This window comes from Xenopus laevis, chromosome 4S (assembly GCF_017654675.1).
Source record: "Xenopus laevis strain J_2021 chromosome 4S, Xenopus_laevis_v10.1, whole genome shotgun sequence".
In the NCBI taxonomy this organism is placed as follows: Eukaryota; Metazoa; Chordata; class Amphibia; order Anura; family Pipidae; genus Xenopus; species Xenopus laevis.
Window position 1 is genome coordinate 14,483,054 of NC_054378.1, and position 18,074 is coordinate 14,501,127.

Below are 18,074 nucleotides of genomic sequence, written 5' to 3' on the forward strand. Positions count from 1 at the left end.
CCCTCCTTAAACGGTTTACAGTTCTAAAAGTGTTCCCAGACACACATTATTAGAATTAAACAAAAACATAGATAGTGATCACCGCTATAAAACTGGGTACACGGAGGCAGACATCGGTATGAATACTACAATGTCGGTACATCCATTTGGTTAATTATAGAAATGGTTGCCGCCTAAATGCCTTATTTTTTATCCCGGTCCTACCAGATACTGCTGTAAGATCAGCCTGTGTTTCTGCTTTGGCCATTTATGTTTTGTAGCTAAATTGTCCATCCACCTGCCCTTGAGTCTAGGTGTAAAGGAGAGTTTAATATATGAATGAATTTTTCTTGTTCATTTTATTAGAGAATTTTTTTTATGAATTCTGCTGTTTTGTTGCCTGACAACTGACCACATTTCCATCCTCCCCCTCTCAGTGTGATGGTATGGACCTGACTGCTAAAATCCAGGACCTCAAACTACAGTGTTTAGTGTTTCTTAACATCCCACGGTAAGTGTTTTGAGGGTTACACTAACGAGAGGTTAGATTAGTGTCCAAGTCATAGACCATTTAAAGGAAGATAAGCTTACCCCTTAATGGATAAGTAAACCTTTAAAATAAGGGAATGTAAAAGTGCTATTTTTAAGCACTTTTGTAATTTACATTCATTATTTCTTTTGTTTTTATTCCAAGATATCAAAGGAATGGTGCACTGTTAATATGAATGATTTATGTTACAACAGCGCCACCTGCTGGTCAGTTTCCAACCATTCTGACCACCAAGTAGTCAAGGAAGTTGTCAGGAGAATGAAAGAGGCTTCTCTGATGTTCTTCTGCTTAGGAAAAAAATTAGAAACATTTGTCACATCTTTCCTAAGCAGAAGAACATCAGAGCAGCCTAGTTCCTTCTCCTGACAACTTCCTTGACTACTTGGTGGTCAGACTGGTTGGAAACTAACCAGCAGGTGGCGCTGTTGTAACTAAATTCATTCATATTAACAGTACATGTATCCTTTGATATCTTAGAATAAAAACATAATAAAACTAAATTACAAAAGTGCTTAGAATAGCACATCATTAATTTTACATTCACATATTTTACTTATGCTTTAAGGATGCTGTATGGATCTTTAACTTTGTGTTCACCAACATATGACCTTCCAGATGTTGATGAACACGTGCTGAGAATCTATATCCACATGGAACATTAGCTCTGCCCTCTTAGACTCTGCAGGTTTGTGGGGCAATAACAAGCCCATAATATTGGCTTGGCAGATTTGAAACTATGTTGATGACTGAATTAGCCTCCTATTATGATCCAGTTTAGTCCACCATAAGATGCCAAACAAGTGACTCTTTATGTATACAGTGCATAGGGTTAGATGTCTTCGCCTTTGCTGCCTTTTCAGTGTATTTTCTAAATCAGGCATTAGCAGCCTATAGTTTCCAGCTGTTGCTGGCCTTAATCTCCCAGCATTTCCCAACAGCTAGATAACAACTGGAGATATGTCCTTGATTTATTGTTTCTTTTCATTCAAAATGTTAAATAGGTTATATTATAGCATTGAGTGCTAACATTGCCCAATTGTAGTTAGAGAGGAGTTGTCTTCTGGGATTGTGGCAGGTGACCTTGCCTTGGTTCCCACTAGGTACTGTGCTGGCACGATGCCATGGGGAAATCCAGGGGAGCACCATGATTTTGAACCTCAGCGGCACGATGATGGATGCATTGAAGTGATTGGTTTTACCATGGCATCCCTGGTACTTAGTGCTCACATCTGTTTGTTGTCTGTGTGTCTGTTTGCTTTATATGTGCTGGTGCTGGTAATGTTTCCTGGGTGGGTTGGCTTTACCTGCAGAAGAATACTTTTGTATACCCCAACATAAGTCCTCTACCCTCTATGTGATTTCTAACAAATCCACTTGTGCTCCAGATCCAGCATGATAGTGTGCTGAGCAGGCTTTTGCCTGTGGTAGGTCTATCAAAGCCTCCGTCCTTCTGTCTGCTGTTCTGTGTTTGATTCTCTGTCGGCCCCTGCAGCACGTTTTTCAGTGTACTTTGCTCGTACCCATTCTTTTGTGTACTCACTATAGTGTTTCAGTCTTTTCTAACTCTCTGTTCTTGCAGTGTCATAGACTGCATCTCTTCTTACTCATTTCTGCTTCCTTTAACAATTTCTCTCTAGGCTGCTCTGCAGGTTGGAGGTCACGGGGAGCGTTTGCACCAGTGCCGAGAGGTTCTGCTTACCACCTTCAAGTCCATTCCCATGCAGGTAGATGGTGAGCCCTGCAAGCTGGGGCCATCAGTCATTAAAATCAGCCTGCGAAACCAGGCCAACCTTGTACAAAAAACAAAGAGGCGCACGTCTGTCCCACTGCTCAATGAGTAAGTATCCACCATTGGTCACTGATACTATTCCGTTAACCTGGCCCCTTCCCAAATATCTACTAATTTATTTTGAAAACCAATTACTCGCAATACATTGTTGCATGCACAGAGTGGTCATCCAGCTACTTGCTTGAGGGGTATTCCAGTTGGGCAATTCTTACGTTTCAGACATGTATGCTTCTCCTGGGATACTTTTCAAGAACAAGCCATGTCATTATGGGACCGATTTATAGAAAGGGGCTATAAGTTAGAAGATGTAAAATGGGCACATGAAAAAGCGGTGGGTTCTGAGCCGCGAAGTGAACATGTAAATAGATATAATAGGGCCCAATCAACTGTGCGATTTTGTACTACATAAAGTCGGGATGCCTATTCTATTCAGAGGAGTATTCGTAAGTATTAGGGAGTTCTCCTCCAGGACTCGGTTTTAGGTAAAATATTGGACAAAAATTCATTGTTTGTGTTTAGGAGAGGAAAGAATCTGGTGGCCCATATTTCCAAGAGTCTTTATACCTCGAGAGAGAAGGGTAAAAGTTCATGGCTAGAGTTCAGTCACTTGAGTGACATATAATATTAATCAATACTTTAATTGTACATCCAAAGGGATTATTTATTTGGTAACGTGCGATTGCAGTGCCCCATATGTTGGTAAGACCATACATATGACTAGTACGCGATTCTTGAAACACATTGTAGAAAAACATAAGGGGGAGACCTTGATAAGAAACGGCTGTACTGTAGGTTGGAGGCATTCTGGATCTACCTATTAAAAACCACTGAGAATTTTGGTGGTCTTAATAGTGGGAGATTCGTGTCTTGTAATTTCGTGTTATTGTATTTTCCGGTTTTGTACATATTTTATATTGAATTTGAATTGATTTAAATTAATTTAAATATAATAATTCACGTATCATGGGATCAAATAGATTAATTAATTTGTTAAACTGATTTTCTTACAATTTAATAGAATAAATTCAACTGCACCAATGATTTGTATACTTTTTACATATTGTTTTTTCCTTATGGTTTTGTCCACTTCCATTAGTTTGATCAAACCTATGGAGGTATCCTACATAGTAGATGTTTAGCATAATATTTGGACATGCAATTTTTGTTTGCCCTTTACTTTGGGTTTGGATATGTATATTTGTATTATACAACACATAGGGTTAAATGTTTTTAATGTGTGGGGTTTGCATACTATTTATTGGTGTTTGGCGGGTTGATACCATATGCTTCTGAGGAAGTGGTGTGAAGCCACGAAACGCGTCAATCGTGGGGTATGTTACACTACTGCGAGTGATTTATTGATTTTATTGAACGTAGAGCAGAGACGCACAATGTGATTCGGGGAGATTAGACGCCTGGCGACAAATATCCTCCTCTTCATGGCGACTAATCTCCCCGAACTGCCTTCCCGCCGGCTAGAATGGAAATAGCAGACGGGATAGCACTCTGAGTGCATCTTTTTCCGAAGTCGCCTCACCAGGAAAGTTCGGGCGACTTCGGAAAATGAATCGATCCGAGTGCCATTCCGTTGGCGATTTCCATTCTGGAATGAAGATTTTATGATCCAGAGTTGCCTGGTGCTCTGTGAAAATTGCAAATTTGATTTCCCTTCCCAAATAGTGCCTTATCTCTTCCTTGCTAACTTGGCATATTCAAAGCTTTTCTTTATGTTCAGTCAGCAGCCAGTCCCGGACAGACTCCGTCTGCGTGTTAACCGCATTTCCATGCATGATTATGAAGCGCTGCACTATGATAAGGAGAAGCTGAGAGAGGCTTGTGAGTAATTATTTTCTTATCTATAGTTTTATTCTTGTCCTAAACATCCATTAAGTTTTTTTTCCCTGCTTTCTCCCTACCTTTGAGCTGAGATCAGTGAGACTGACACAAAACATGTAATGGGAGCTACGTAATCTGAATCTGATTCTAACATATTGCAATAACATATATCTGTATTGTATATAATACAGGTATGTATTTTAGCAATATATTAGATTGATTACATAGCACTCTAGATAGAAAGCGTTCTGCCTCAGGATTGATCAAGAATCACCCATAAAGCATCAGTGTCAGCTGTGAACTCATGTTCTGCAAGGAATATTGCACACTGAGCATGTGCAGTGCCACTGACACTCAAAAGATGGCCTACCAAGATGGGAAGCTATATGCACAACTATGAAGCCGTGGTATATTGGTGCTGCACCTCTGAGCTAGTACAGTAAGTCCAGTAGATAAACTACAACATTTGTAGCTACATTTTAAATTCTACAGGGGGGATGTAATTGTGTTCGCTAGAGCAAAAATCATTCGCAGTGCGAATAAATGTTCTCCGAGGGAAAAATGTTGCCTTTGTGAACACTTTGCCGCTCACACGACAGTTGGATTTGATTGTGAATTGCATAGTTTGTGAATATTTGCAGTGTATGTAATAAAACTTTGTAATAGCAATCCAATTAGTGTGACAAAATTATTTAACGAAACTGCAGAGCAGGTGTTAAAGGTTCGCAATGCACAATTAAGATTTGCAATGCAATGAAAGCCTAACAAAGAATATTACAATTTTTATTCACAAAGTTGTGCTGTTTGTGAATTTGATTACCTTAGTCTTTTCTGTAATACCAAGAAATCAAAGTTTTTTTTAGAGTAATTCAAATATGGACTCGCGCTGCTAACGTTTGCTTCATTTATATAAATAAAGTACGTAGCATATGAGAGAAAGTTCTGTAGGATACAATGGGTTTAGTTCTTACACAGGAAGATAAGCAGGGGCTCTATTCAGATCTATGTAATAAGTGCCTCTGTCACATAAAATGGGTCAGTTGTTTTTGCTAAGAAATGGTATATATGCATTCTATATTAACTTAAAATATATAAACAAATGTTGACGTTGCTGGTTCCTTAACTACATTTTTTGGTGGGATACCATTGTGTGCTGCTACATTTCCTATCATAGTACAGGTATGAGACCTGTTATCCAGAATGCTTGGGACCTGGGTTTTTTTGGATAAGGGATCTGCCATAATTTGGATCTTCATACCTTAAGTCTACTAGAAAATAATTAAAATATTAAATAAGCCCGATAGACTGGTTTTGCTTCCAATAAGGATTAATTATATCTGAGTTGGGATCAAGTACAAGGTACTGTTTTATTATTACAGAGGAAAAGGAAAAAAAATTTGGATAACATGGAGTCTATGGGAGACTCTTCCTAGATAATGGGTTTCCAGATAACAGATCCCATACCTTTATTTTTATCCCAACAACATATTATATTTAGCTTTTTCTTGCATCATGATTTTTTCAATCCAAAATGCCTCCCCCCCTTCCTTTTGCATCCATTCTGTTTCCCATAATTATCCTTCTCTGTATTCTTGTTTTTCCCCTCTTCTGATTGCTGCCAGTCCCCCCTCTGTGTTTCTTTCAATCTTTTTTTTTTATTCTTTTTTTCTGTGATTTCAGCTCTCCCACTGGGCGTTATTGTGGTCCCTGGAGACAGTGACCTAGAGACTTGTCGCGCACACATCGAGCGGCTGCAGGAGGTAGGAACGCAATGTATTCAGTACACAATCATGGTATACACACATGCACACAACTGCTTTTCTGCCTCCTATAGGAGCCCTCTTGCATTATCTGCATGACACCATGCACATAGTCATCTAGTTTTCAAAATATTTACATAGATGTCAATTATCGAGTGATAAAGCTCTCTTTGCTTTGCACCAAGGAGCAGCATAATGAAAGGAAATAGACTTCAGCAACAAAGATTTCCCCGGCAATAACCCAAGTGGACTTTACCCTTTTAGGCTGTTACTCCCTATTGCCTGAAAGGCCTGACTAAAGGCCTTCTATCATTTACTGTAACACCCTCTGCTATTCATGGCCACTGTTTGGTCTGTATTATTGTAATGCTCATTAGGATGGGCAGAAAACTGCTCCTTTGGATAGGTTGCCAAATGTGCAGATTTTTTTTTGTCTTATGTGACCACCCATTCGCTGGGTAGGATTAGCACATGGGTGGTCCAATAGAGCAAATACGCTTCATGTTTGGAAACCTAGCCAAATGAGCAGTTCTTTTAGAGCAGTGCTCAGCAATCAGTGGCTGCTGAGCAACTTGTTGCAAAAGCAAAACAGGTGCTTATTTTTGAATTTCAGGCTTGGATGCAAGTTTTATTTGCATAAAAACCAGGTGTACTGCCAAACAGAACCTCCTGTAGGCCACACAGGAGCAACCAAATAGCCAATCACAGCCCTAATTTGGCATCCCAGGAACTTCTTTCATGCTTGTGTTGCTCCCCAACTATTTTTACATTTGAATGTTGCTCACAGGTAAAAAGAGTTGGGGACCTCTGTTTTAGTGTATGACAAGATCCATCAGATAACAATTGTATCAGAATTTTCAGACTTGCCTGATAGCTATCTGGCTGGAAAATCTATCGGACAACTCCAAAAAGATTCACTGGCACTCAAAGGCTTTGGAGTTTTTGGAGTTGTCTGATTTGGAGGGTGCCAACCCCTCCATCACCATGCACCAGGCGTCCATTACAGAAGGCGGTGCCTCTTATCCTGAAATGGAAAATCAATCAGGCCATCTGGAGGCACCCATATTCAGGGATGTTAATTGGCTAATTGGTCTCGAGGGGACAGAGAGCCCTACAAAAGTGTTTCTTAAGGTGGCCATAAACGTAACAATTATGATCTTTCCAAGAAAGATCGTTTGTTTCAATGCATACGCGTAGAGCTGAATTATCAGATATACAGATAGAAACAATAGAATTCTACCTGTATCTGACGATTCAGCACTAAAAGTGGGCAATGTTCAGGTGCCTTCAAAGGCGCCCAATCAAAATTGTCCACCTGGGCCGATCGACCAGCCGACCAATATCCAAGGCTTCTACCGGTATCAGTCGGCTCGTCTTCTGCCATACACGCACTGAATATCATGCGAAATTTAGTTTGTACGACAATATCTGTGTCTATGGCCACCTTAAGCGTATAGAAACACACTACCCAGAGATAAAATGTAAAGGGAATCTTCAGAAGCTTCTCCTAAAGAAAGGGAGAGAAATCTTAGAGGCCGTTATTGATTTACATTGTGTAGTCAAGGAGAAATGTCCTTGCTATACAGATGGAGAGCTACTGGGGCATCTTTGGAGACAGACAGATCTTTACTGCTAAAGGTATGTGGTTGCTTTGGGCTGGTACAGAAGCCCAAAACATAATGTACATAATTTCTAGTCTACTTCTTTAGTTAAGCTTTAGTTCTCCTTTAAACATAGTTGCTTTATTCACAGGTATAGACAATGTGGTATGTCACAAGATGGCATGTTGCTTAGGAATATGCAGACAAAGGCACCATCCTCGAATGGGAAATTTTTGCATGGGTGCAGTCATTACTTTCTGAAGGTACCTTTAAAAGTAACTTGGCTTCCACACTCTGCTCCCCTACTGCATATGATCCGAACATGTGTGTCACTTGGGAGCACCGTAGGGACACTGACATCATGGAAATAGTTTGTATTATGGATTATTCCAGCCTGAGCTGTTTTATGTGGCAGAATCCCAAGCCCTGCTGCTTTATTCTTCCACTCTCTTCCCCTCCCAGCAGCCCCATACAGAGCACTGAGGTCATCCCAAATGGATTTAGGTTTATTTAGCTTGGCGCTGGACCCCAAGCGCTCAGCGGGGAACCGGCTGCTGGGACACCTTCTCTTTCTCTGTGCCGGAGCAGCACCGAGTTTTTACCTTTTGTATAAATCTTCGCTTTCTCAGCAAGTCGAGTATTCTCCACAGTTATTTCCAAACTGGTGGGATGATCACACGGAAATTGCTGGTTGTTTTGCATAAATAGAACTTATTTACAGGGTCGGACAAAGGGGGTATCCAGCATCCTATGGCCTCTTTGGGGAAAGGGGTCAATAAAACTTTGTCCAACACACAACCATCATAATGGATATTCCTAAAACCTATTTTCTGGCCATAACGTGGTTATACATCTGTGTTAAAGGGTTACGGTCATGGGAAAATGTTGTTTTTTTTTTCTTCCCAAAATGAATCAGTTAATAGTGCTGCTCCAGCAGAATTCTGCACTGAAATCCATTTCTCAAAAGAGCAAACTGATTTTTTTAATTTTGAAATCTGACATGGGACTAGACATATTGTCAGTTTCCCAGCTGCCCCCAGTCATGTGACTTGTGCTCTTATAAACAGCCACTCTTTACTGCTGTACTGAAAGATGGAGTGATACCACCCCCCCCCCAATAGCCAACAATGGGAAGGTAACCAAATAACAGCTCCCTAACACAAGACAGCTATTGAACAACACTCAATAGTAAAATCCAGTTCCCACTGAGACACATTCAGTTACATTGAGTAGGAGAAACAACAGCCTGCCAGAAAGCAGTTCCATAGTGCAGCACTGGCTCTTTCTAAATGCACATGACCAGGCAAAATGACCTGAGATGCACCTACACGCCAATATTACACCTAAAAAAATACACTTGCTGGTTCAGCAATGCAATTTTATATGGTAGAGTGAATTATTTGCAGTGCAAGTTGTAAAATGTAGAAATAAAAATCATGACAGAATCCCTTTAATAATCAGGAGTCCTATTTTATACATGGGTCCCCTCATAGACAGAAATAGGCAGGGACAGGGATATAACGAACAAAACACAGGATATTTGAAATTCTATTTGCGGTTGCTCTGGAGAAGGCAATGTGCTTCTGGAAACAAGTTTTTCTTTGTGCTGTTCACATCCCTTTCTGCAGAAAAGCCCATTGCTCCTGGTCTTCTATTGTGAGGCTATTATTAAACACAGTATGACACTGGGAACTTAATGATCTCTCGGTTCACTCTTCTCCGTCACCTCCATGCATTTGCCATTGAGCACAGAAGGCCCTGTGGTAGCCGCCGGCTCCAGAATACATTTTCTCTCTTGTCCCAGCTCAAGATTTATTCTGTCTGCGTGTCATCCAATTCAGGGGAGTTTATGGTAACCGTACAAATTCCAATAGTCTTATAAGGCACAAACACATTTTCATGGATATTCTCATTCCTATGGAAGCTCAGGCATGTATTCACTATTCTGTGGGCACTCGTTTTTACGGTCCAGGACTGGTGTGTAGTTCCGTTCTCCATGTTTACCAGTTTAGCACTGTGGACACAGGCTCAGATAGATCCGTTAATCTGCCACTGAAATTAAAGGGAAACTATCACGAAAATAAAAATGTAATATTCGTTCCATCACACTGATATAAGAAACTTTCTAAATAAAATCAATTAAATATTCTGCATTGTTTCTGAAATAATCAAGTTTATCTTCACTATTCATCTCTCAGCATCTGTTTCTCCTCATTCTGTCTTCATTCAGAAATTGGGTGTCAGATGAATGATCCAATATATCTTATAGGGGGGCTCTTTTTGCCTAGATAGAAGTATTAGAGCTCACCAGAAATCCTGTCTCTCTACATGCAGAATTTGTGCAAAAGGTTCCAGTACAAACAAAATCTAATACATCTGCTAGGAAAGGAAGCCCCCCTATAAGATGTATTGGACCATTCATCTGACACCCAATTCGTGAATGCCGACAGAATGAGAAGAAACAGATGCTGAGACAGGAATAGTGAACTTGATCATTTCAGAAACGATGTAGAATTTTTAATTGATTGTATTTAGAAAGTTTATTACTTCAGTATGAGAAAACGTATATTCAATTTAAATTTTCGCGATATTTTGCGATATTTTTTTTATGTACCGGGTGTATTTTAATTTTATACTTGGGTAAGAGGAAGCACAATATCCATTGTGTAAAGGGAGTGGGCTGTCTGCATATAAACCTGCCCATACAGTTTGTATGAGCGTGGCATTCCTGCAGTGCACTCGTAATTATATAATCACATGGAATGACAAGTATTGGAGAGCAATGAATGGATTAGCCATAATTATAAGTGATTTGCTTGGCTAAACATGCAGGGATTAAGAACCCTGGAGTCCTTTGTTGTCCTGCCATAAAGCACCTCTCCAACCCCAGCTAATGTACTGAAGTCTACTGTATTGGATAGTTTATTTATCCCTTTAGCATTTCCTATGTACAGGAGTCAGTGCATATTTGAGAAGAGACTACAATAAGATCTAAAGCAATCTATTCTGTGACTGGCCCCTCTATGGCAGTTCTTGCCAAACTGTGGGCTGGCCATCTGGGCCAGGGGCTTGGCGTAGGGGAACACAGCAAGAATGTCTGTTAGGAGAGCTGTGGGGAGTATGCCTATTATAACGGGCCCAGTCTGATGGCTAGTTAGGGAAACATTTGGGGAGTGCTTATTTGTTCCCTGGGTACCCCTGGAACTATAGCAGGGTGAGTGTTACCCCAATGGTTCTATATATCTGTAACCTTGTTATGAGCTAAGGGGGCCCAGCCTGAAGGTCAGTTAGGTAGAGATTTGGGGTCAGTGTATATTTGTGTCCTGAGTAACCCTTGAACTATAGCAGGGTGACTGTTACTCCAATGTTTCTATATATCTGTAACCTTGTTATGAGCTAACAATGGATCTAATTATTGGACTTTTATTGTGGGGGCTTGAACCCAAAAAGTCTAAAGAACCAGGATAAAGGGGATAACTGGGGTTGAGTGCTTATTTGTTCCCTGGGTACCCCTGGAACTATAGCAGGGTGACTATTACCCCAATGTTTCTATATATCTGTAACCTTGTTATGAGCTAAGGGGGCTCAGTCTGAAGGCCAGTTAGGGGGAGATTTGGGGTGAGTGCTTATTTGTGCCCTGGGTACCCCTGGAACTATAGCAGGGTGACTGTTAGCCCAATGTTTCTATACATCTGTAACCTTGTTATGAGCTAACAATGGATCTAATTATTGGACTTTTATAGTGGGGACTTGAACCCAAAAAGTCTAAAGAACCAGGATAAAGGGGATAACTGCCGCAGCTCGTCTCTTCCATTGTTACAGGTTACAGCAGAACATTTATGAGGGAATTTTCATTACACATATCATTTATTTTGTTGTGCAAAAGTTTTTGGGGTTAAGATGATGTGGATTTTTCTCTCCAGGACTTTCCTGCCTACCCTACAATCTTACAGCGCCTCGATCTAAAGGTCTGTGCAGTCAGAATATTGTGCCAATGTGTGTTTGTGCCATGTGCTCTTCCCCGTGCCCTGTGTAAATACCTGAGTGCTTTTCCATGTAGATACAGTGTTTGTGGTTGCTGTCCTGTGGGCCCAACTGGCTTTGTTTTGACACAGTGAATGTTTCTGTTATTGTGATGTGGGTAGATGTCACTCCTGTGTATTCATGAGGAGTAATAAACACACATGGGAACCCCAAGTTCTTGCATAAAGATATTTGGCTTGCAGCCTACAATAGAGATTGTCAGTGTGTACCTTTTGGGATATATAATTTGGATGGAAATCATATAACGGGTTGGCATTGGCTGTTTACTAAAGCACTGGCCTGTCCCACAAATATGTGGTCACGGAACAATCAGTAAGTCTGAAAATGCCTTTTGACAAGGACCTCATCAGGTTTTTGATACAGCCTTATTGTGGGCTAAATGCTTACATGATTGATTAGGCACACCAAATGGATGACCAAATCATGTGAACATCCTCATATTTGAATTTGTGCCCTGTGCCAATTTGCTTCCTTAGTTAAGGTACTGGCTAAGCCATATTCTATCCCACGCCCCACTACAGAGCCTTGAAAGCAGAGGAAAAAGAAGGCCTTTTGTACCCCAGATAAAAGTAGGTAAAGGTAGGATAGTGTCTATAGTAAAGCAAATTGGCATCTCAAACTCTCTGGATAAAGGATGTCCAACCTGCAGCCTTCTCCTGTTGACTTTCTGTAGAAGGATTTTTAAAAGACAAAAGGAGCATGAGGCAACACAATTTGGTGCAAGACATGAAGCCATCTTTTATTTTAAAGGAGATGTCGTTTAATAGCAGCCAGAGAATTCCAGGCTACAGTCCTTTATCAGGTTGAGAACCTGCAAGGCAGAAGATCCCTTATTACCCGACCATGTTGGTGGTCCACAGTCAATTTAAATGGATTACTTGGATTGGGTCAGTCCTTCTCAGTCCAGTCACCTCCTGGAGTGTCTTCATTTCTCAGCTATTGTGTGATTGTGTCACTTCTATGTGGTAAACTGATCAGAACATGGCACCCAAACTGGGGCAGTAAAAGTAACCGGTCCTTCTAAGTAAAAGCTGCGTCCAGTTAGGACTCTGACTAGGCCAACACAGATGTCTATCACAGGCTGGATTATGTATAAAGTGAGCTGCTATCCTAGCTCTCTCTCTCTCTCTCTCTCTCAAGGCCCCACCACCACTAAGCACAATCAACTGCGGTGATAAAGTGCTGTAATAATAGTTAGATCTGCTCTCGAGTCCATAATGTTTGCAAGGCATCCCTGTGTGTTCTCCCTGCCATGCAATGTTTTGTGCTTTATATGCGACTCTAACCCGATAAAATATCTGACAGATGTCTGAATAATGTCGTTATTTCTCTCTTCCTTTATTTACATATAGGAGGATGGAACAGCTAGACCCCAAACTGTCTCGTCACAGAAGCTATCCCCAAAATGGTGTTTCCTTGATTGTGAGTATATGGTATATATGACTATCCTGTTGTCTGAAACAAAGTGACCACCCAATATTTGGGATTTAATGGTGTGGGGAGCAGGTGGTAGAACTCCCTTCCATATCAATTTTGCGTATAGTCACTGCCAGAAAACAAAGGCATAAATCACCTCTTGCAATGGCGTTTTCCTGCAGGGCAAGTGCATTCTTGGCGAGTTCTAAACCGCAGCAGAGACTTCCAAAAAAACTAAAGGATTTATGGAGTTTTCGTGCAGTGTGGGGCCCTGTCTTCCACTGTCCAACTGTCATTCTGCACATCTGTCATCGGATTGTGTATCGACATGAATAGATCTCATCTCCATGGGACCGTTCAGTTTGGGGATGGCACAGTATTAAATTAGCGAAGGCGAAATGTGCTATGTTAAAGAATGAAAAGGGTCTAATAACCCATAGCAACCTGTCAGATGTTTGCCTTCGGACATTTACAGGGCTGACTGATTGCTATAGGTTTCTAGTCCCATATCTGTTTCCGAGTAGCTTATCGTTACATCCGAGTTTTCGGGTGATATTGCAGAATCACAAACCTAGTGAGAGGAAGATTTCTAATTTTAATGTTTGCATTTGGCAAAATTCTACCTTACTCTTCTGTATTAGTCGTCTTGCTCACTAATCTGTACACTGTGTGACCTCTATTTCTCTTCTTCAGCCACCACTGCTGACCGCTTCTACCGAATCGACCGGGCACAGGTAATTTTTTTTTAAATTTTTTAAATTTTTTTTTAGAATGGCATTTCCTCACTTGTGGCACTGTACTGTTAAAGGTGCTTTCTTCTTTTTAGCCCCACCCAGGGCATAAGTCATTTATTTAAATACTTTGCACCTCTTCCCAGCTAATAAGAGGCTGAAGAAGAGGCAAGGACTTATCTATTCAACAGATATCTTAGAGAGCTTGGTTCATAGAGCCCTCAGCTCCAGCATAGAGAGGCTACAACATTCTACTAGCAATGATCCAGGACTTCAAACTTGTCACAGGGGGTCACCATCTTGGAAAGTGTCTGTGACACTCACATGCTCAGTGGGCTCTGAGCAGCTGTTGAGAAGCTAATCTTAGGGGTCGTCTCAAATTATCAAGCAGAAAATTAAGTTGGTCTGTAATATAAGCTGATGCTACACTGCTGATTAATAAATTCTGATGCTAATTGCACTGGTTTCTGTGCGGACATGTAGTAAGTATCTGTATTAATTACTAATTAAGGCTTTATTATCTAATTAAGGCTTATTATCAGCCTTATATTGGGACATTTCTATTCTATGTGTACTGTATATTGTGAGTGGGTCCCTAAGCTCAGTAAGTGACAGCAGCACAGAGCATGTGCAGTGAATCAGCAGAAAAGAAGATGGGGAGCTACTGGGGCATCTTTGGAGACACGGATCTTTACTGCTAAAGGGCTGTGGTTGCCTTGGGCTAGTACAGAAGCCCAAAACATCATGTACAACGTTTCTAGCTACTTCTTTAGTTAGGCTTTAGTTCTCCTTTAAGCAAATTACCAACATAGTTTTCTAACTGACCTGAAGGCATTCATGACAGAAGAATGCAGATAAATGTGATGCATTGCATTGCATAGCACTGTAGAAAATGCCAAACAGTGCCAGTTTTACCCCCAGCACCTCACCTCTCTCTTTGTCTTTCCAGGAACATCTGAACTTTGTGTTGGAGATCTGTCAGGATGAACTCTATGTGCTGGATCCAGAGCTGATCATAACCCAGTCGGTTGGCACCTCCCCTGCCCTGCTGGACACCAGCGACAAAACTGCCAGTCCCAACACCCGACTTTTTCAGTTCCCCCCACCTCCCACTTCCCCTCCGCTCACTGCATCACCAGAGGAATCTCACAGAAGCAGGTCAGCGAGTGACACCTTTCTCACCAAACCAGTCTGCAGCCATAACAGGTGAGCTCCACTGGGCCAGGGACTTGGATAATTAATTTTCCTATCTCCTATTTAAACCACTGCCTGGTCACTAGGCTCATTTATTAAAACTGATGCAAGCAACATGGGAGCCCCACTCTTATGTAAATAGGCAGAGAAGGAATGTTACGTGTACACAATTAGTTGTATGTATATACTGTTCTATCGGCAAGAATCTATTATCTGCCACTCGTGCATTAATACATACAATATGGTAGGCCCCACTCACATGTCTTACCATTGTTAGTTTATATTGTACACTAGCAACTCAAAGGCATTGAGAGGCTGCTGGAATTTGTTAGTATAAATTGAGGGTTAACTGAATGTTGGCACATGAGTAATCGGTACCCCTGCCTGTACAACTTGGCTCTGCAGGGTGGGCGTACCTTATTCAGCCTGTGCCAGTATTCACTTGGTGTAAATACCCCCTGTGCAATGGGCACATCTGAGTAGCAGCTGCCTTACAGATGTTGGCTGGCTGCAGATTGATTGATACTAACCACAAGTTTGTAGCAGATTTTACCAGTTTTGAAAGGAAGCTTTAATGATTGCTGTGGCAGGTACAGGTTTTTTTTCAACTTGGCAGTGACAACACTGGGCCCCTAATCCTTGGTACACAGTCAGCAGGATGGCATTACACATATGACAGTTACAAATTTGTTTTAGTTTTGATAAGTTTGATGCAGTGTATGTATACAGAACAAAACAGCTTTGCCATTAACACTTGCATACGTCTTGGTTTTTTTTTTTAGGACAATGGAAGGATTCTCAGAATCTCAGTCTAGTGAGTATCCCATATACTCATTTCATACAGAAAAAATTGCTCAAAATGTTTGTCAGCTGATTTGGGATCTCTGTGAAGGGGCTAAAGGGAATTAAATTGGAGTTTGAATTCTTTTAATTCCAGTTGTGTTCTTTTTCCCTAGATGGCATATTGTTGGAAGCTTCAAAAAATGGCGACCTGGAAAAGGTAAGAATGAAATGCCACAAGCGGAATTAGCATATTTTTTTTGGAAAGAGTTCTAGGGCAACAGAGCTGCGTTGAAAAGAGTACTAGGGCAACAGGGTTACGTTGGAAAGAGTGACAGGGCAACAGTGTTACGTTGGTAAGAGTTCTAGGGCAACAAGCTGCGCTGGAAAGCATGCTAGGGCAACAGGGCTATGTTGTAAAGTGTTTAGTTTTTGGTTGTGATTGTCAAAAATAAGTGTTGTAGGACTGGCACTTTGGTGAAGAGGTTTGATGTTAAACAATGTCACTATTGTGTAATATTTAGGATTTTCTCGGATGCACAGGACTAGGACTGTTCACTTATTTCATATCCGCCTATTAACGTGTTTTTTTTTTTTCGATGCCAGTTTAGGGAGGTGCACCGAGCTGGGGGCAACCTGACCCTGAGAGATGCCCAGGGCTGCACACTCCTGCATCATGCCGTTACCTCTGGGAGCAAAGAGATTGTCAAGTATATCATTGAGCATGGTAAGTGGAACCTCTTGGGTTTTCCACACCTTGTGATCCCAGGCAAAGTTGTATATGTCTAAAATGTTCCTATATAATAGCAGTGGGTCCCTTCCAAGTCCAAATTTTTTGCCCTACACATATACTTTGTTGTACTAATGCTCTAGCCTTCCTAAAGTAATGCCGATAAAATGTTGTGTATTACGACCCTCAAGCAAACATGGCATTTTAATCGCAATCTTGTTCTCAGGAAGAACTCTTTCCTTATTTTCTCTTTCACCCTACTGCCCAGTCTTAACTCCCAATACAGGTATTGGATCTGTTATCCAGAATGCTCGGGACCTGGGGGTTTCCGGATAAGGGGTCTTTCCCTAATTTGGATCTTCGAGTCTACCAAAAAATCACGTAAACATTAAATAAAGGCTGTTTTTGCTTCCAATAAGGATTAATTGCATCTTAGTTGGGATCAAGTACAAGTTACCATTTTATTATTACAGGGAAAAACATTTGAATTATTTGATTATAATGGAGTCTAAGGGAGACAACCTGTCCGTAATTTGGAGGTTTCTGGATAAAGGGTTTCCGGGTTAACTGATCCCATACCTGTAACAATCCAGCCAGGGCTGGTGTTGGCGTAGGGCCGAGATCATTAGACTTAGGCCCTGCTATATTATAGGGAGGGGAAGAACAATTGAAAATAGGGATATTAAACTCAAAGCTTTAGTGCAGGGGTGCCCAAACTTTTTGCAACAAAGGCCAGATTTGGTGAGGTGAAAATGTGTGGGGGCTGACCATTCAGCCCAACATTCTTTGAACCATTAACATTAAATTACAGGAATGGAGTAATCGTAGCAGTAATATTTGGGCACATTAGTGAAATGATCTTCCACTTGGTCTATACTGCTGTCTGTGTGCTGAAGGTGTTAGCAATAGACACGTACTGGAACGTAGTGTCGTCATACTTCTTTAGTTTACTGTACTGGCACATCAGTATGTATATTGACACCTTTAGCCCTAAAGAAATATGCGAAAACAGCGCGTCCAGTACGTGTCTATTGCTAACACCTTCAGCACACAGACAGCAGTATAGACCAAGTGGAAAATCATTTCACTAATGTGCCCAAATATTACTGCATGGCTATGCGATTCCTGATCACATTAATTTCATGAGGCTTAGGGCCCTTGAAAAAGGGCCGCAATTTGCCCAGGGCCACACTTTGGACAGGCCTGCTTTAGTGCAACAACAACTTTAAGGCTAAATGCTATTCCTCCCTCTTACATGTATTCTCTCTAGTCAAGGTTTCCAAGGGCCCCCCATCTTTTCATCTTTCTCCGGCTATCTGTTCATTGGGCACCTCCTATACTTCATTTCTTAAACACTTCTTTTCTCCTTCTCTCCCCCCAGCTCCCACTGAAATCCTGGATGTAGCAGAACTAATAAAGTGAGTTTAAACAAGGTCTTTATTTTTTGTTTTTATTTGCTTTCTAAATGGACTAAGCCAAGTTAGATATCCCCCTATGTACCATTCAGCAGGAATATTGGAAGGTTGTACCAGAAATATTTATGCCAAAGACAGATTCATACTAACCAGATGCTCCCCGTGTCATATATGTTTCTGTATTAAAGCTCAATTATTTCCTTTTTTTTTATTCTCTTCTGTTTACAGCAGAGAGGCAAAGCATCTAAC

The 18,074-nt window shown here is 41.0% G+C and overlaps 1 protein-coding gene across 6 annotated transcripts in view; it reads left to right on the forward strand.

Annotated features, from left to right (window-relative positions):
* Positions 1-18,074, forward strand: part of LOC108715243 (diacylglycerol kinase zeta) — a 104,427-nt gene that overhangs the window by 81,105 nt on the left and 5,248 nt on the right. For 4 of the 6 annotated variants that reach the window (XM_041560953.1, XM_018260222.2, XM_018260220.2 and 1 more), the window contains 13 exons: positions 417-490; positions 1,630-1,741; positions 2,167-2,366; positions 4,054-4,154; positions 5,835-5,914; positions 11,439-11,483; positions 12,912-12,981; positions 13,669-13,709; positions 14,656-14,912; positions 15,683-15,714; positions 15,857-15,900; positions 16,287-16,407; positions 17,792-17,828. In XM_041560953.1, the coding sequence (XP_041416887.1) occupies positions 417-490; positions 1,630-1,741; positions 2,167-2,366; positions 4,054-4,154; positions 5,835-5,914; positions 11,439-11,483; positions 12,912-12,981; positions 13,669-13,709; positions 14,656-14,912; positions 15,683-15,714; positions 15,857-15,900; positions 16,287-16,407; positions 17,792-17,828 (1,214 nt within the window). The remainder of the gene's footprint in view (positions 1-416; positions 491-1,629; positions 1,742-2,166; positions 2,367-4,053; positions 4,155-5,834; positions 5,915-11,438; positions 11,484-12,911; positions 12,982-13,668; positions 13,710-14,655; positions 14,913-15,682; positions 15,715-15,856; positions 15,901-16,286; positions 16,408-17,791; positions 17,829-18,074) is intronic. The other 2 variants (XM_018260219.2, XM_018260218.2) reach the window with 2 other exon arrangements.